General features: G+C 34.3%; 1 protein-coding gene across 3 annotated transcripts in view; it reads left to right on the top strand.

Moving 5' to 3' along the window:
* LOC128988159 (protein couch potato-like) overlaps positions 1-20,542 on the top strand; it is a 262,004-nt gene that overhangs the window by 236,735 nt on the left and 4,727 nt on the right. The window contains exons 2-8 of one of the 3 annotated variants that reach the window (XM_054409401.1): positions 10,723-10,800; positions 10,964-11,017; positions 11,453-11,515; positions 12,701-12,839; positions 16,125-16,258; positions 18,283-18,491; positions 19,655-19,832. In XM_054409401.1, the coding sequence (XP_054265376.1) occupies positions 10,723-10,800; positions 10,964-11,017; positions 11,453-11,515; positions 12,701-12,839; positions 16,125-16,258; positions 18,283-18,491; positions 19,655-19,832 (855 nt within the window). Of the gene's footprint in view, positions 1-10,722; positions 10,801-10,963; positions 11,018-11,452; positions 11,516-12,697; positions 12,840-16,124; positions 16,259-18,282; positions 18,492-19,654; positions 19,833-20,542 lie in introns of all 3 variants that reach the window. The other 2 variants (XM_054409393.1, XM_054409409.1) reach the window with 2 other exon arrangements.

The following is a 20,542-nucleotide window of genomic DNA, read 5'->3' as shown; positions in this document are numbered from 1 at the left end:
TAAAGTCTATTCAACGTTTTCATTAGTAAATAAATATCACAGGTAGGTGGAATGGAATTGTCAGCAGTTGGAATCACTCGTGACAACTGTCGACTGTCCAGGCTTGCAGAATTGAATATTTATCCTGTGCGGCATCACAAGGATGATTCACGCCACCACATTTCCCGACTCTATTGATTCCATCCCTGTCACTGCGCCCTAAATACTCTCTGCTTTCATTTATTTTTCATAAATAATCATACATTCATACAATAACAAATTCTGAGGATAATAATTTGGGTAATGATGAATTCAAATGTTCAACGTTGTATTGTAAAATTTATTCCCATTTTGAGACGAAAAATTACCAATTTTTAGTGATTTTAATGTAACATAAAAAAATCAAAATATAATAAAAAGTCTTTCAATTTTTTTTTTGCTAGGCAAAAATTAATTAAAGGTGCTTATTTACGAGTTAAATGCATATTACAAAAACATTAGAAATTGTAATTAATAATGTAACAAAACTCGTGTCTTACTTTTTCGGAGGGGTTTTCAGATAACAAAAACAGTGTGCCATGTATATGGTATCAAAATACCTGTATACTATACTAAAACACTGCAGCTGCAGTTTCACAATTTTACCCTCGGTACGTCTCAAGTATTACGTTGCTCGACCGCTTAACGTCACTCATGCCGTTTTTTGTTTACGTTCAATTTTGCAAAACTCTATTAGTTTTTATTTAGTTTTTAAATTGTATGTTTTAAAATTGATATTTCTCCCACATATAAAAAGTCTTTTACTAATTGTCGCCTCAGTAGATTCAACCATTTGACAATTCCGTCCATTACTCATGCACCAGTCTATAAACGATGTTCTCCATGATTGGTTCACTAGGGCTGCTTCAATCAGCTGATTGGTCGAGACAACTTAGTCAAATGTAGGCTAAGTCTCGCCAAGTTATCTCGCTAAACACTAAGTTCAGTGTTTCACATTAATGTATCGAGCAAACTAACATTTAATTTAATGGTGTTTTGCCAATTTAAGAATAACAATTTTGTTTGATTAAAGATTATTAACGAATACATATAGCTGTAAAAGGCAATTATTATACATTTGTATGTATATTTACAGTTAAAAATATTAAAACTAGAATTTTACAATTATTGACGTAGGTTTTGTTGGAGGTTTAGAAATAAAACCTATAAACATACTTTAACATGTTCATTTTCGTATTAGCAGCAATCCTAATACTGATTGAGCTAAAATAGTCTTTGATGTAAAATAGCCTGCTGTGAACTTGTTTTCAAATTTTAGTTATTAATAAAAAATGTCAATTTTAAGTTAACTGTGAGATTGATATTTGCCTATCTCATTCTGTTCGGAAAACCAATCAGTTACCAAAAAATGATTAGAGGTATTAATAAAATGCGTTAAGTACTAAAGATGGATTAAATGTAGGTTAACGAACATAGTTTGGGGTTTTTAGCCGCGTATCTATTAAAACAGTACTACAGCAATAGGTATACAGATTACGGTTGCATGTTAAATTACGATATTCGTTCGGGAAATTTTTCATGAATAGCCATTGATATTTAGTTTAAGACAACGACTTTTTAAAGCAGGTAATTAAATCGGCTCGCAGTCATCTAATCTTAAATGTAAATGCATGAAGAATAACTGGTTAAAACAACTTAAACAAATAACGTTGAAAAATGTTACAACGCTAAACGTGTCTTTTAACACTCTAGGATTGTCGTGTTAAATGAATAAACTATTGTTAAGTTTGCAGCTTTCATGATCCTTCATTATCGTACTGCAACTGATAATAAGTATATACAGAATCTAGCAACTATATTTAATCTTTGACTTGTTATAACTTATTATTATTGTTGATTGTTGTTATAAAATAATTCTTCATGAACCATCGATCCAAGTGACACCAAAGTACCAAAATTGTGTCAATGACCGTATAGAGAGCTATGGCATGAGTAAACAAGCAATTATGTATTATGGTGCTAATCAATAGCAACAGTAAAATTACCCTTAATTAGTACACCTTCCATCATCATAGCGGTCATCATCATGCTACCTGACCTGAGTATCATCAGTTCATTTTACAGCAGGGCGGCTATATTCATTGCGATAGTGTGAGTGCGAGAGTTGTACCAAAACTGCAAACTCGAGCAAGTGGCATAAATTATCAAGTTAAGGGAGAACAGAGTTAGGCATTCATTATCAGCTCATAATTAACAGAGTTTACCTTACGTTATCAGCTGATAATATATCGGCCTGTTTATCAGTAGCTGTGTAGCTTCGTACTGTACAATTTACCAAATGGGGTTTTAAACAAACTATAAAAAAAATGTTCAAACGTTTATTGACTTATTTTTTAATATTATTGATAGACGTGGTATTGAACTTTGTTGAGTCAAGGGGGAGAATAAGCTTTATAAGAGTGTAAATATATTTACGATGCATTTTTGTATTTACTTTTGGGAGCTTTTCCGATTTATTAAAGTATTGATTAATAACCTTTGCAACATTATCATTAGGTAACAAATCAAGACACACACTATCAATTCTGTTTAAGACATGACAAATATAATTTGTAGCAAATTAAATCTACTTTGGAGAAGAATAATACGCATTTGAACCATTAATTATAAGCTAATTTGATAATAAATAACCCTTTCTGGGGAGACTCTTTTCCAGTGCAGAGGTCATTGCCCTATTGAATAAAAATGTTTTAGCTGAAATCCATAAAGTTTTTTTTAAGAACTACTTTTATAATGGATTAACCATTGCAAAACCCAATGAAAGTAATATTTGGTATATTATGGGGTAGTTTGGAAGGGCGCTGGCGGAGTGACAACTGAGGTTGAGGGTAGGAGCGCAGTCAGTATTGATCGCAATGTTTGGGTCACGGCCGGGTCAGGGCACCCTCCCTGCCTACCCACGTGTGCCGTGTATACTGTACACGATAACCTCTCTGTGGTGTACACACTGTGTCGTGTACACGGGGTAGACTGTACACAGTAGCATGGTACGCTACAAACAACAGCAATGCAACAACAACAACAGTTCACGGCACAGTACAGTTGAGTGAGGAGGGCACCAACGCCTCCATTGCTGCTGCGACCACGTGCTCGACCCGTAGTGGATGCCAGCGCTGTCTGTTGCCCGCGCACAGTACTACCTTCTAACGTCACTTGTACAGAACACATTGTAACTTGTCTCATCAAAATTTGATGATTCAACAAACTTCACATCAGTAAAACTATTGGGAGAAACCAAGTCGATTTCGATTAAGGATTGTTTACATTTAAAAAAAAGTTGTTAAGCACTGTTTTTAAGTGAAACTACCATAACGGCTGAACCTTGAGTATTTAAGTAATGGTTTAATTTAAGGAAATACGTTGTTAATCTCTCAATGTTTCTTTAATTTAGGAACGTATGTATTATTATTTTCACGAGTTACAAGGAGATTTCAGAAAAACCACTTTTTGTAGGATTACATTCATTCAGTTTTATGGCATTCAAATTATCTGGATATTAACAACAATGGCTAAAAAAGATGAGGGACCAGTGTTCTTCAAGCCAATATTACCATCAATTTATTGATATACATATAGGTAACCATTTTTTTATAAACATACTCGAATCATTTTCTTTGTATTGCTACCCTAATGTCATTTTATGGTATTTGGTGAAACCGTTCAAACTATGGTGTCGTAACTATTAAGCGATACTTTTCTTGTCAACAAAGAATAAATATAAATATCTTAATGATTAATTGATTATTTTAAGTCTTTACAAGACTATTAGTTTATGGATATTAGTTTGAATTCTATCGAATAATAAACTTATGTATTTAATGTACTTATGTACTTATGTATTTATGTTCTTATGTATTTTGATGCATCTATTATACTATCATGATAATAGATTAGCATATATGATATGTGCATCTATTATCATGATAGTACATTATCTTCAAAAATACACAAGTTTATCACACGATAGAACACAAACCATAAAACATCCATAAAACACCACCAGAAAGGTCAAAGTATTAAATATTGTTGGCAAGACGTAAATATATTATAGTCATTCGTCAGTCGGCCGGAGCTGGCTGCATTGCGTGTATAGACCTACGCCTAGAGCAGGTGTACATGTTTGATGAGCTGGCTGCAATGCGTATATACCTATACCTAGAGCAGGTGTACATGTTTGATGAGCTGGCTGCAATGCGTATATACCTATACCTAGAGCAGGTGTACATGTTTGATGAGCTGGCTGCACTGCGTATATATACCAACACCTAGAGCAGGTGTTCGTGTTTGATTAGCTGGCTGCATTGCGTATATACCTATACCTAGAGCAGGTGTACATGTTTGATGAGCTGGCTGCATTGCGTAGATACCTTTACCTAGATCAGGTGTACATGTTTGATGATCTGGCTGCACTGCGTATATATACCAACACCTAGAGCAGGTGTTCGTGTTTGATGAGCTGGCTGCACTGCGTATATAAATATAGACCTAGAGCAGGTGTACATGTTTGATGAGCTGGCTGCATTGCGTATATACCTATACCTAGAGCAGGTGTACATGTTTGATGAGCTGGCTGCATTGCGTAGATACCTTTACCTAGATCAGGTGTACATGTTTGATGATCTGGCTGCACTGCGTATATATACCAACACCTAGAGCAGGTGTTCGTGTTTGATGAGCTGGCTGCACTGCGTATATATACCAACACCTAGAGCAGGTGTTCGTGTTCGATGAGCTGGCTGCACTGCGTATATAAATATAGACCTAGAGCAGGTGTACATGTTTGATGAGCTGGCTGCATTGCGTATATACCTATACCTAGAGCAGGTGTACATGTTTGATGAGCTGGCTGCATTGCGTAGATACCTTTACCTAGATCAGGTGTACATGTTTGATGATCTGGCTGCACTGCGTATATATACCAACACCTAGAGCAGGTGTTCGTGTTTGATGAGCTGGCTGCACTGCGTATATATACCAACACCTAGAGCAGGTGTACATGTTTGATGAGCTGGCTGCACTGCGTATATATACCAACACCTAGAGCAGGTGTTCGTGTTCGATGAGCTGGCTGCACTGCGTATATAAATATAGACCTAGAGCAGGTGTACATGTTTGATGAGCTGGCTGCATTGCGTATATACCTATACCTAGAGCAGGTGTACATGTTTGATGAGCTGGCTGCATTGCGTAGATACCTTTACCTAGATCAGGTGTACATGTTTGATGATCTGGCTGCACTGCGTATATATACCAACACCTAGAGCAGGTGTTCGTGTTTGATGAGCTGGCTGCACTGCGTATATATACCAACACCTAGAGCAGGTGTTCGTGTTCGATGAGCTGGCTGCACTGCGTATATAAATATAGACCTAGAGCAGGTGTACATGTTTGATGAGCTGGCTGCATTGCGTATATACCTATACCTAGATCAGGTGTACATGTTTGATGAGCTGGCTGCATTGCGTATATATACCAACACCTAGAGCAGGTGTTCGTGTTTGATGAGCTGGCTGCATTGCGTATATATACCAACACCTAGAGCAGGTGTTCGTGTTTGATGAGCTGGCTGCATTGCGTATATACCTATACCTAGATCAGGTGTACGTGCTTAGTGACAAGACATACGACGTTGCGGCCGACCAAATTAGTACATGTAATTATTGGTGTTATGATTGATTGCTTATTGTAATTAGAGCGATCAATTTCTGGACAAATACACAATTGATGACACAAAAATTCTGGAATATTAATAATATAACTTATTACCAGAAACAGAAAAGTCTACAACCATAGTTTGTTCCTATTTTATGTTCAGTTCCCCTCTTATTTTACAGTAAAATTTGATTGTTAAGGATTAAACTAATAAATTGAAAACAACCGGTTTTAATTCGACCTAGTAGACCTATGTTTCAATACATTGGCCTAAAGTTTTAACCTTTGTATGTTTAATTTTAGTTAATAAAATTTACTTAAAATTAAAATATTTTTGAAACCAGTATAGTGTTATTACCGAAGCACATTTCTTAAACTATTAAGCACGTCTAGAAGTACAATAGGAATACATATTTAAGGAACATTAAAAACTCATATAAATGTATGGTTTGGTTAGATGTATTGTTAAACATTTTATTGTTTTACGACCAAAAAATTATAACAGGTGTATTTTCCAAGTATTGGATTTTTTTTAAGACAGTCTTATACAAATACATAATGTTTACACAATAAAATTATCCATTCTTGTGTTCTCTGGAATGTATTTTTTTACAGCGGCCATGCAGGGAGCAGTGAACTATAAGACAAAGGACGGCAAGGCTCATTGCCATTCACACCGAGTACAACGTCCTCATGCGTGAACTCTGCCTACAAAATATCCCCTCTTCCGCGTGTCCACATGTTAAAATATGTGGCATTCCACATTCACATAAAAACAAAAACCGTATAAACAGTTCACGGAAAATCTTTGTTTAAAGCTAGGTCCAGTTTATCCAAGTCTGCACCACTTCATAAAGGTATAAAGAGGAACTTACCTGCTTGGAGAGGATTGTAAAGGACAGTCGCTTACTAATATGATTTACAATTCATGTCCTAGTTCCAATTAGTAATCCAGTACCTCTTTTACCTCTCTTTGGAATTTAACATCGGTACCAAACCAGATTAATTAAGTTCTTTCCTGGTAAGCTACATGCTGCGAAATACAGTACTGCTGTTACAGAATCGGGAAATTTGTGCATTTGTTGTACGATTAATTGTTACAAAAAAAATAAGAAAGAACCTTCGTTTAAAATTGCCATATCATACTTATGTAGAACAGGTATACTGTTGTATTTTGCTTGTTCATGGATACATTTTGATAAAATTTGTCAAATTTATGTATTTCACACTAAGCTTTTAACACATTTCAACAAAACCCAGTTTAATAACTTGTACATTGTAGCAGCAAAATAAATACTTGTTAAGACTGATGTTATGAATCTGACACAATTAAGGAAATATTTTTGTGAAAATCCAATCAGGCAAATGAAAACTCGCTTAGTCTGCAGGATTGCTGCAGTCAGGCTTTAGTTTTTTCTTTGAAAAATAAATTCCTAAAATCATTACTACTTGACACAGTTGAAATGATTGTCTTCGATGGTATTTGAAGTGGTTGGCATTTTAAATGAAGTCTTAATTATTACGGACTTTCCACTTTATGACAGTGGAACATACAATATCCTTGAATTGTTTTCTGTTAAAAGCTTTATAAATAAAGGTTACAGTGGAAACTCGACATTACGAGGTAAAGTTGTGTAATTAAGAAACTTTTACAGTTCGGAACCCCAAAACCAATATTACTGAACTTCTGTTTTTATTATTATATGGCTTTGAGGAAAGTTTCAGCTTGAGTATCCCGTAAGAATTGTTTTACTGATCCAAACTAAGCTTGTGTAAACAGTTTTACTAGTAAACCTGTTATAATAACTTACAAAATGTGTTAAACTTGTCATGAAGATATGTGTAGAATATTTGTATGGTAATATTTTAATCAACTCATAAATTAGTTGCGCAAAATGAAGCTATATCATCACAAAAACTAATGAAGTAAATTAATTTGCAAATATGTTTAATTACATCTTAATAATATTTATTCAGTCCAAATGACAGCCTATCAACTGTGTTCACATGATATAACTACATTATTCACATTAAATGTCCAGAATAATATATTATACAAATTTATTTTTACTTTCCAGTCAGTTCCTAAAACAGTATTGGGACCTAAAATTGAAACTATTCGCCCGAAACAGGAAACCTAACACTTGAGACACTTTCAGACTTTTTGCAAAAATATAATATTATTCAGAAAACATAACATAAATTAAATTAGATTAAATTGTACAATGTAAACAATATTTTGCTAAAGACACTTAATCAAAAAATCTGATCGGTTTCTCCGTCAAGGATGTCTCTGAATTCGTAGGAAACCTCTTCAGGGAGTAAGTCTCATATGGGTACATTAACTTTTTTTCAATTTTTTGTATTACTGTCAAACACCCACATTTGTACAGTGGTTATTATTGGTTATATTAACTTCTCAAAAGTTGGTAGCACTGGTTCCTTTCCTTCCCACATGTTTCTAAGGCAACGAAATATTCAGTTGAAGAGGCCACTGTGTGAAGTTATGTGTGAATCAGTGAATTTGTGAAGTTTGATGTGTTGTGAAACCCATTTATAATGTACGTATACAATTAATAATTTTTGTTTGTGATATTTTATGCTTTCCCCTTTCAAATAATATTTAGTTTACTACATTATCTTTTAAAATGAAACTAGAAATTTGATTTTAATATCTGTACCGATTTGCGTACAGATCAAATGTCTCTGAATCTCAAAAAACGTCCCTGAAGAGGTTAAGAATTCAAACTGTTCTATATAGCAGGTCTTCGCAGTAATATGTTTTACTGATTCTCTTCACCATTTGAAAAATGAAGCTTTAACAGCCTTCAACCTCAGTTCGTTGTGAGTGCTAACCTCAGTTGGTTGTGAGTGCTAACCTCAGTTGGTTGTGAGTGCTAACCTCAGTTCGTTGTGAGTGCTAACCTCAGTTGGTTGTGAGTGCTAACCTCAGTTCGTTGTGAGTGCTAACCTCAGTTCGTTGTGAGTGCTAACCTCAGCTCAGGTGCCAGGTTGTAATGGCTTATCAATATTGTACACTGTTACTTCACTTAGACGCGTCTCGCGTCCCCTAGATGGCTTCATAAAGGGATATGAATATTGACATACCTGTGGCTCCCTTGCGAGCCACTCCCTGTACTAGCTAAACCTCCAACTTACTTCAGCCTGTGTGTCATGTACGGCGCGATGCGTAAAATTGCATCCATGCTCGGGTAAAACTTAACTCAGTTTTGAGTTTGCTTGATCAAATTATTAATAGTATTTCTCGTTATCGTGTTAACAATTGGATTGAGGTTTTAATTACGGGTGTGCTTTTAATCACGGGTGTGCTCTCATAGATTCATTTACCTTTTACCTAACCAATCTTGTGTTCACACATATTCATAAACGTTTGGGGACCTTTTCCGTTAATTCACTATTTTTTATTGCAATTCCGTCTATTCACTACCAGAACTTTAATTTCGTTTTAGTTATAAAAGGTTATATAATACATAACCAGAACCTGCAATTAAGTGGAAAATGTGTAGTAGCGTTGTTTTAAATAAATTTTCAGGACCGTAACGCTTACGCCACATGACTCGACCAAGCAGCTGTACAGCATCGGTAGGGTAGGTTAGGTTAGGTTACCACAGCGCACGTAAATATTATGGAAGAACAGTTCTTAGAGCAATAAAATATTTAGCAAGTGGTAGTGAATTAACGGGGGGCGCTAATTGTATTGAATGTTTGGTTCTAGAATCTTGCTAAACATTCCGGATTAAAAATCTAACTGAATAAGAAATTTGACTTTTTTATTCTAAAACTAGCTGTGTAACCGTTCTACGCATCTTATAGTAGTCAGTTGAAACCCACTACTAATGGTTTCCGTTGGATAAATAACAGCAGTTGGTTTGCATATTTTCAGATATGCTGGCCAAACTATTAAGCAAGTATATAAGCAAGTAAAGAATAAGAAGTCTAAATTTTTTATAGAAAAAATATCTATAGTAAATCCGTATATTGAAGTGGAAATAAAATGATCGGAATTGCAATTTCCAATTATAAATCTGAAATAACTGAAGTAGAGACACCTGAAATGTAGTCTTTCTCAAGATTTCAATCAATATATCCGCTGAATCCTCTTCTTCAACCGCAGCAAATCCTCCAAACGAGAACCCTCTTCTCGCCTCTCATTGATAACGAACTCATCTTTGATGAATAACGTCGTCTGATTAGTTGAGTAATGAATCAGCATTGCACTTAGAAATTGTTGGAAAATAATCAGGTGCTATTTCAAATACTGTATGCAAGGTTATCGGGTATTATAACTCTTAGAGTTAAACTCTCATTTTCATATGGATGAAAACATGTTTGGAATTTTATTATTTATACAAATTGCTAAGCGCACCTCTATAGATAAACTATATTGTGGGGAAAGGATTTGATCAGTAAAAAACTCTAGACATGACATTATGTTATTATTTGTAATTTTAGACCAAAATTTATTATACTCTCTGCCACCGATCTTGATGGAGAGTTTGCGCTAGTAATTTTAATACACTTTAAACTTTCATACACAATTTGAATTTATTAAGATGAATTGGTTTTCTATCTAGTAAATAAAATCATGATAAAACCTTAACAGTAAAAGTGTATTAAGGCTTGGCGCTAGCGGGGTGCTCTGTTCTGAATGGCAACACTCTAGCAGAGTTGGCAAATTTCCGGCGATTTAAAGACGTCCGGGGAAGAAATAGCCTTCTCATTTCCTGTTGGACTAAAATCTTTTATTGCCGCGTAGAATGCGTGTAATATACAACGTACGTTATTGACGTCTCAGTTCCATAACGTCGTTTTCCTTTGAAACTTCACAAATTTAGTTCTAAAATGATGTTAATAAAAATCGGAAATGTTTTAAATTGCTGAGACTAGAAATGTTGTGTTGTTAAGAAAAATTGAATTTGTGATTATTTTCTAAGATGAAATAATTTGTTGATGTTCGACATGATATGTTGTGCTGAGTGGTATCAATCTGACGGTTTGTGTTTGTTTCAGGTCAGAACTTTATTCGTCAGTGGTCTTCCCATGGATGCCAAGCCTCGAGAACTATACTTGCTGTTCAGGGCCTATGAGGTATGTTCATAAATGTATAAGCTACAATAGGTGTAGCTAATTTAAAACATGTCATATTTTATAAAGTATTCAACAAGTGTGTTTATGTTTCTATATCGGTAATTTCACGTGTCTTAGCCCCAATGCCCCCCTTCCCCTACTAAAACTTGTTTTTACATTCCAGGGTTACGAGGGATCGTTACTGAAAGTTACGAGCAAGAATGGGAAAACAGCATCTGTAAGTCTTACAAATGTTTATTAGGGGTTGAAATATTAACGGATACACTTTGTACTGATGTAAACAAACTATTAGTGTGGTTTTGAACTCGATCAAAACACAGTATTCAACCTTGTTTTGGTTCGTTCATTTTAATAGTATATAGTCAACTAATATTTTGTAACAAAAACAACTTTTAGAGATAACTTCATACAATTTTAAAACGCATTTGAATACATCAACGAAGCATTTTGATTCAGAAAATCAATTACACAAGAATCTTTAAAAATATTAGAAAAACGACCAATGTAAATTTGGCTATTTTACTCAAACTAGTAAAACGACTTATGTGGTTACAGTTTGTTTTATAATCGATTAATTTGTATTTAGCTTATTGTTGATGAATTATTATCCAAGTAGATATGTGCTGACTGTATGTATGTGTGTGTATTACAGCCCGTGGGGTTCGTCACGTTCAACACACGCGCAGGGGCGGAGGCCGCCAAACAAGACTTGCAGGTGGGTCACTCGTACATGACGTCACTTATACCATTGAATATACAGTATAACAGTATTTATTCAATGCCTACATTTAGCAATTGGAAAGTTGTTGAAACATTTGAAAGTTACCGAGAGGAGTCGTGGACCGAACCTGCAGTGGTGTTGATGGTTCGGACGCTTCATGTGCAGGCACATCTGTCTGTCGCACCTCACATAGACTAGCTCGTACAGTTTACACTTTAGCCAAAAGATTTACCAAAAACCTTTTTGTAAACCTCTTTGTATGGGTGATACATTTTCCTTCAAACAGTATCGGTCACAATTCATTGCAATTTACAGCTTCTTAAAACATTTTGTCAGCATAAAATTTTTCTCGAATATGCATTCAGTATTTAATAGTAAAAGTAAACTGGTTAACCTTTTTTGACTGTGGTTGGATTGTAATAGTTTTTTTAATCATCATCTTACGTTACGAATCAGTTGTATGAATATTTCTACAAATATCTAACCCTCAATATATGTTTAGTTGGTTCAGAGAAACTAGCAAATGAGTCCAAAGCAACATCCTTGTATTAAAATATCTAACAGGTCTAACAAAAAACATGATCCTTCGGGAGTTTCATGTTTATAACAAAGAGCTTTTTGACTGTATTTCCTATTTTTGATACGTTTGGTAAAAATGAAGGCTATTTGTTGTTATAGCACACATTGCAGAGTAAAACTGTTTAGGTATAGTAACACTGCTTTTCCCGATTTTAATTGTGAATCTTAGGGTATCAGTGGGATATCACTTATGAGCTGTGAGATACTTTGCTGTACAGTTGACCAATGTATGGAGCGGAGTGGCTGCCTAGAGCTACATGCACCGAGTGCCACCCGCTTCACGCAGTACCGTAGTGCTACCCCTTTCTTTCTATCTTGTAACCCTCTCTAACCTCATTTTCTGCTCACGGTAACATCATTTTTAATCTTTTTGAATTTTTTGCACTTCAGGGTATTTGTACCTTGTTTTGTGGTTCTTTGTGTCGATTTGAAAGGTATACAACAGTACTATCAGTATTTCACTGTAATGTAAAGATGTTTTATGATTTTCAACCGTCTATTACCTTTCAAAGCGACCAAAGTTGCACAACATTAGCCTCACTGGCCTGTGCGATTTTTGACTAGTTTGATGTCATGGCGTGGGCCTGTTTATTACAGCAGGGTGTCCGGTTTGATCCCGATATGCCTCAGACGATTCGACTCGAGTTTGCCAAAAGCAACACCAAGGTTAGCAAGCCCAAACAGCCCGTCGCTAGCCTCACTACCTCGCACCCAACTTTGATGCACCCACTCACCGGACGTAAGTACCACCCACCTCGCATAAGCTTCTGCACTCCCTTCGCCGGCCGCCAGAGTAGCAATCATCCAACCGATCTATAAACTGTACAGCTAGAAACAGAACAATACCATGTAATTATTTTAACAGAAAAAATGGGGTGGACTTCTGTATATGTTGGCACCAACAACCGAATGAAAATATATCGATTATTCGATTGTATCATTCGATATATCGATCGATATTTTCATTCGGTTATTTGTGCCAACAGATACGGAAGTCTACCCAAAAAATGTTATACATAAATATGATTGCTGCATTGACTGAGCCATACGCTTATATCACTCCACTAACCTTGCACTACCTTCTTTTAGCTTTTAGTAAACAGTAGCTTTTTCTGTTGTATTATAAGCTACTTCAAATTTATCTATCTTTCAAGTGAATCTTTGGTGAATATTTTTGTCCCTTGTGATATCGGCAATCTTTCTGATTGACTTGAAATTAAAATTAGTTCCTTTGAAGGAGATTGTTATTAAACCAATATAAATCAGTATTGAGTTGGGGCAAAGAATTCGGAGTAAGTATATTATTTAAGTTTAAGTCATAGCTACTCGAGTTATCTTGTTAATTATAATGGATCACGTGAAAAAAAAAAACTATTTCATAATATAAAGTTAAGCAATTTAAGGTAAAGTATAGCATTTGGTTGCAAGACCGTTTGGTTTCCAATACAATAATTTCCATTATTTAAAAAGAATCCAAACTGTGTTAATGGTTTTTAATATTTTCTGCTTAGTGTAAGTAGCAAGAAGGTGCATGTAAAAACTTATTTAAATAATTAATTAACAGTATTTTTACTAAAAATCGGTAAATCTGTTGGAAGTAGCTTTAAAACTCAATTTTACTTGTATTTTGCTTGTCCTCTTAGTTTATATCTTGTTGATAACATACTGATTTTATCAAACCGATTATCCACTCAGGTTATGTTCTTTATTCCAGACGTTAAAAAGATGATCTATTTTCAATAATGAATAAATTAACTACTTGGGAGATAGGTTCCTTAACAGTGTCACAAATCAGTTTAAAATATCAATTTGGATAAACTTTTCAAACATTTTACTCTGCTGATTATCAAACATTATCATACAAATCTGCAACCCAGTTTAGTTTTACATTAATGGGAAGATTGATAAATGTTCCACACCAAAACTGATGATACCATACGGGGTGTTAGGTTATTCTGATTCTAACATTTCACACAACAGTAAGTTTACATTAGGTGGTAATGGATTTGTAATGATAATTGGAATCTACATGCAGGAGAAGGGGGTGCCAATTATAATGTGCCTCCCTCCCACATCTTCGTTAACCTCCTGCTTTATACCCAACTTCGACACTCTCACATGATCATAAATATGGAATATATTATTGAGTGGTAACCCGTAAATTATTTTTAAATAGTTAAAGACTTTCTATTTATCAACATTATAATATTTTAGAATCAAAGAAATTATTGCATAACTTGTATTTTATGGTTATAGTTTTATTCGCTCAATCCCAATTAAACTACCCCAAAAGACGTGATTTAATTTAATTGGTTAGGGATATAAAAATAGATAATATTAGATAAGGGTTCATACTTTAATATGTGTTAACCAAACAAAAAACATAAAACAATTAATCGTACAGGCAACAAGTAAATATTTGTGTAATTCACATTCAACAACAATCTGTTTTTATGTTTTTTACATGCTTTTTTGTTTTTTAATAAAATTTTCTGTTATCTGTAAGTTTAATAAGCCAACCAATAGTTTTTATTTAATGACATGAATATGTTAACATCTTTTACTATACAATATGGGGAGGAAGCCCTCTCAATTCTGTGCTCATACACACAATAAAAAAAGTATTTTTTAACTCAAACAAATCAACTTAATTTAATGGCGGTAACATTCATAATTTGCTTTTTTTTAACATACAAATTGAACAATTATCATGTGGCAATTAATTGTGTAAATTTTACTTTTTATTTAGGTACACTAATAGTTAGAGAGAAGTGTAAAAACCCCCTTTTTTAATTTTGTAAACAACCAACTAGTCTAGGTTACAATATAGGGTTAACCTATTTAAGTGTAACCTAATAATTTGATGCTGTATACATATTGTTCCCCTCTTTTATTTCATAGCTCTTGAAATAAAGCAACACAAAATATGTTTTGTGCATTATTTTTGTTATTGAAAATTCGTCTTTAATATTCAATCTAGGATGCTAGAGGCTAGAATATCTTAAAAATTAACTTATAAAACATTGAATGAAATAATCATCACTGACTCAAACTTTTTAATGCCGATTTCATATTTTGTAAAAATAATTATTAAGTGTTGGTAATTTTGTGGTTATATTTGCTGTTGGCTTTGGGACGTTTTGTTTATTTTGACTTTAAACTTACTGAAACTGAGTAACAAGTGTACCATTTCAAATATTTTTTTATTTTGGTTTACTGTTTCAGATCCACTATGTCGTTTATGTTTGTAATTTTAATGTGGGATATTAAGCTAACATCTCCTCATACTGAATGGAGTGTCAAGGTTTCCTTTTAAAATGGGTGGTTTACGTTCTGGCATTGACTATTGGATTGGTTTATTTAAAAATTTACATTATGTATTATTATAGCTATCAATAATTATTTACTTAAAAAATTGTATAACTTAAACAGATTTTTTGCCATTTAATGTTGTAAGTGATCTGCTGGGACGAAGTAACGTAGTCTGTTTATTCATTTGTCTCCAAGACATTTGTATAACCATTCAGTATGTTTATACATTCTAACAGTAGAAAAAGTAAATAAAATTTCATATAGGTCTAACTTAGATCATAATTACCCAAAAACAGTTGTATATAAATGTGGAAATAATAATTTAAATTATAGACATACTTAAGTACAGGAAACCAATTCGCTATTTATACAACAGTTGACCTAAAAATGGTTTTGAAATATTTATTTAGTTATTTTTTATAAAAATAAAAAATAAGTGTCCTAAAGTCTAAACCAGGTCTAAGTAAGACAAAAATAAGATACCCTGGGCCCAAACTTACTGATTTACAAAATATTTTCAGTTCAGGTAAATCGATAAAAGCAGATTTTATTAATGATCCTCAGATTAAAATATGTTAACCATATTTTATTCAATTTTCCTTTTTCTCTTGGTGAAATACTGTTCACTACTCTTGGTAAACCACTGATTTAAGACTTATAACTTGTAGTAGATTATGTGGTTCACATTTTCTGACAGTGTTTGATGTTTCAGATCTCGGCACTCCGTTTTTCCCCGGCGCCCCCGACCTGTGGCCTCATCACCTCGCCTACGCCACCGCAGCAGACCTACCTGGCGCAGCCCTACAGCACGCTCTGGTCCACCCTGCCTTGCATCCCCAGGTCCCCGTACGTTCATACCTCTGACTATCTGCTGACAAACCGGACACTTTGGGCCAACCAGCCCCCTCCTACCACCAACATGTAATTCAGATCAATTACCTGTGTCGACCAATTACCCTCACCATCACCTGCACTCACTTGTAACACAGTGTTATTTATTTTGCACATAAAGTGTACATAAACGACTATGGTGATATGTTGAAAATGGTAGGAGCTGTAAGTTTTGAGATTGACCAGGTAAATCAGGGGTGTTACGAGCTTTTTTATTTATGTACATATTTCATACTTCAAAATAAATAAAGTAATTATCTAAACATAAAGTCTAACAAACTAATTCTGCATGGTTATGTATAATTATCCTTTTGAGTTACACATACAATATACTTTTAAATTGTGTTATTTTGGGTTTGATGTAAATTTCAATATATTTATTTCTTTAAAATTATTATAAACAGGTAAACCAAAAATATATTTAATATAGATTAATGTCCCATGTAGGGTGATTCCCATCAAGTTTATATCGTTCAGAGTTCACAACAAAAATATAGTCACAAAAAATAAACGGTAAAGAAAAAAAAATACTAAAAAATATAACAGCAACTTAAAATGCCTTGTAGCTTCAGAAAATTGGGTGGGATTAAGCACTCTCCCTTGAATCAATTTAATGTTTAAAAACTAGCTACTAACCAACAGATTAAATAAATAACATACACATTATTCCTGTTACTTTCCACCATGTTTTTGATGTGTATTGATACGAACAACATTTGTCAATAAAACAAAGGGTTGTTGTTTCTTTTTTAACATACCCTGTTTACGATTTGAAAACGTAATCAATTTCATTTTTACAGACAAGAAGAATACTTCATTAAGTTAAAATCAAGTAAGGAGAATACTTTATATAAACAACTGTACTGGTAGGCCCATACTTGAACAAATTTATTTCAAAATAAACATGGAAGTCACAAAATAAATACAAGTAATAAACATGCAACACAATAACTTTTAAAAAGCACAGCACCTTGTACTGCAAAAAGCACTTTTACAAAACCCATAAAGCCCCAGAAATCCTGTAAAAGATCTTGAATTTCCATTATATCAACTCCACATCCATTGCTCAAATCTTATCTTATATCCTATCATCTGTGTTTGGTTTCAGCTATTATTGTTTAGATATTATTATACTGTAACACTTTGCTTATATTTAGAACTTGTTTATATTACAGCTATCCAAGTTAAGTCAAAATATTTTAACTATAAATAGAACACAACGGTATACATATATGGGTAAATTATTTTTTTTTTGTTAAAATTTATTAGTAAGCACAATATTGCTTCGCTGTACATGCTTTCTTTGCCTTTATTCTGTCTTTAAAGTAATCAATATAAAATACCAAATATGTTATTTTATAAAATGTTTTAAAGTTAACTTTTGAGACAGATTATGACTTATTGGATGCTCAAATCATAATAAACTCCTTTTTTATATAAGAATTTGAAAATACATAACTTACTCTGTGAATTAAAGAAATCACTTGATCCTTAATGCCTAATTCCTTTGGTTGTTGTTGGCAATAATAAATGTGTTCACTGTGACATAGTGTTCACCTAGTATTCAAAAGGATGCCAGTTTGTTATTAACCAAAAGGTATCAGCAACCTAACTTATACTTTCTCCCATTAGCTTGTCAACAACCCTTATAATGAACAAGCAGTGGGAGCAACTGTTAATAGTCAATGCCGCCGGTATTTTATGAATTTTTATGGGAAAATGCCCACTAAAAATCAAAATGATAAAACCTTAGATTATACCAACTCAAACTCAAATTATTTTACGGTATATACTTTGTATAGTGGAAGAAAATAAAACCTGTAGCCTTTTGATGGTTCTAACCAGCTGTCCTTGATCATTGGGCTCAATAAATGGTCCTGACTAATGAACCAGCTGATCTTAGTCAGTAACAAAGCTATCGTATCATTGTGCAGGTATATGATGGTCACAAGTCATAGTATATGTCATATTGTTCACAGCCTCCCATGTCCATCCCTCATCCGACCGCTGCGTTGACCGCCATGCACGCCTCGCTGCCTCATTTCCTCCCCTCGCCAGCGCTAGCCTCGCCTGTAGGCTCCTCGCCATCGTCCCAGCCTGGGATCCCCACAGGTCCCTGCTCCACGCTCTTTGTGGCCAACCTCGGACAGTTCGTCTCAGAGCATGAGCTGAAGGAAATATTTGCAAGGTATGTTTAATAAGTATCAGTAGCATAGCGGTTAGAAAGATACGTGTTTGCGGATTCTCTAGGTAAAAATAATGTCTAACAAAAATAAACACTCTTTATGACTTTTACTGAAATTAGAATCAAAGAGGTAGTTCAAGGTAGCATAGTGGTAACTTACATCATAACCTATAAGCACAGTATTTTCTAACTCAATGTCCAGGTACTAAAAGAGACTCACAAAATATTTATTTTTATCAGCTAGTCACAAAGTTATTGAAGAAGATCCAGAAAAAGGTCTATTAAAGTGAAATGACATTATGACTCAATTTTATTTCTATTTGGTCATTTAGGTGAAACTCAACTGTAATAATAATAAAATTATTTTTTTTAATGTTATTTGAAAATACATGTTTTGTTTCATAATTACAATAAGGCATCCACTTTAATATTGCAGATCAGTTCCAATGTAACAATATTTCATAATAGCAAACCCCCTCAGTTGTGGCTTGTTTAAGTCATAGTTTATTAGTGTCCTATTATTTTTCTACATCCTTCTTCCAGGTTTTATACTGTACTATATATCTCAAACAAAATAATATACGTTGCAAAATGTTGATATCTGTAAAATACATACTCTGTTTACTTTTAAAGCCAACTTATTGATAGTAATAGGATAGTTTTTTTTTCATCGGATACTCTGTGAACTTAAATACAAATTCATAAAAATTCATCGGTGAAATGTCATATTTTGTTATTATTGACTAATGCTTATTATTCATGTTTTTTTTTTTCAACAATGTAGAATTGAATATCAAAATATGATATTACAGTAAACACCAGTGCGACTAGTCTAAGTTTTGATTGAGTACTGTTGTTGTGTGTGTCTGTGTGTGGGTGTGTGGTGTGTGGTGTGTGTGTGCGTGAGGGGTGGGGTAGTCTAAGTGGTTGTCATGCATGTCTCATCATAGAAGCTTGTCTCTCACTGTAGCCCCTCCCTTACACTTGCACCACACCATACACTAACCCTCCATCTCAGCCATGGCGTCTGTGCACTCTGCACTCCGACACTTTGAGTAGCATAACCGTAACACTTGCACAGTTGAGACGAGGCAGAGTGCACATTGCGCGCCGCGGCCGGTTATACCTTGCACAGCCTACGCCTACCACTGTTGTTATGTGCACAGCTTCCCTGGGTTCTCCCGTCTGCGAATGCACTCCAAAGGCGGCTCTCCTGTCGCCTTTGTTGAGTACCAGGATGTTCGATACGCTGCCCAGGCTATGGCCACCCTTCAGGGTTCTTTCCTGCTCTCCTCAGATCGAGGTGCTATTCGAATTGAGTACGCCAAAAGCAAAATGTCCGAGGTTCGTTTCAATTTTTGTATTTTATAATGTTCTCTAGACAAACAATCTACTTCTTTCGGATAATTTGGTCTCTAGAAACATGAGAAAGTCTTGAATATTTGTTTTAAAATTCTACTTAAAACTTATTCATATAGTTTTGTTTAAAATTAGATCACTCCCCAATCCTGTGTTAAATTTATTGGGTGGCTTAAACCATCACCTTCTGATTGGTCAAAACAAAACATTATAATTGTGTAACTAAACGTATACGTTTCACTATTGGCATACAAAAGAAGGTATTTCCTACAGTAAGAACAAACGATTTCTCCATTTTCAAATATTCCAAACAACAATTTTCATATGGTCATGAATGAATACTTAGCAAATACTCATTCAAAAAATTGAATTAAAGCCACTTCCAACTGTACAACTGTAGCTCTAAACTAACCAACTTCAATACTCTGTCTTTCTCGTCACAATGCACTAAGTAATAATGTTTCTTCACTTACACTATTCATGTTTCATGTAGATGTATTTGCACTGTTATATTCCACAGCTATGGCAAAACTGAACATAAAATTTGCTGTGAAAATTAACATAAGAATAATAAGGAGTGAGTAATGGTATTTTGGTTTGATAATTGCTTGTACATACGAAGGAGCAATTGCATATCTTGTGTACCCAATTGAAGCATGTGTGTTTTAATGCAAAAATGTATCATACCACCGTGC

This window comes from Macrosteles quadrilineatus, unplaced genomic scaffold, assembly GCF_028750875.1.
Source record: "Macrosteles quadrilineatus isolate MER2022 unplaced genomic scaffold, UCM_ALF_1.0 Scaffold_1__1_contigs__length_201487025, whole genome shotgun sequence".
NCBI lineage: Eukaryota > Metazoa > Arthropoda > Insecta > Hemiptera > Cicadellidae > Macrosteles > Macrosteles quadrilineatus.
Note: the sequence above shows the minus strand (reverse complement) of the source record. Positions and strands in the feature narration are given on the sequence as shown.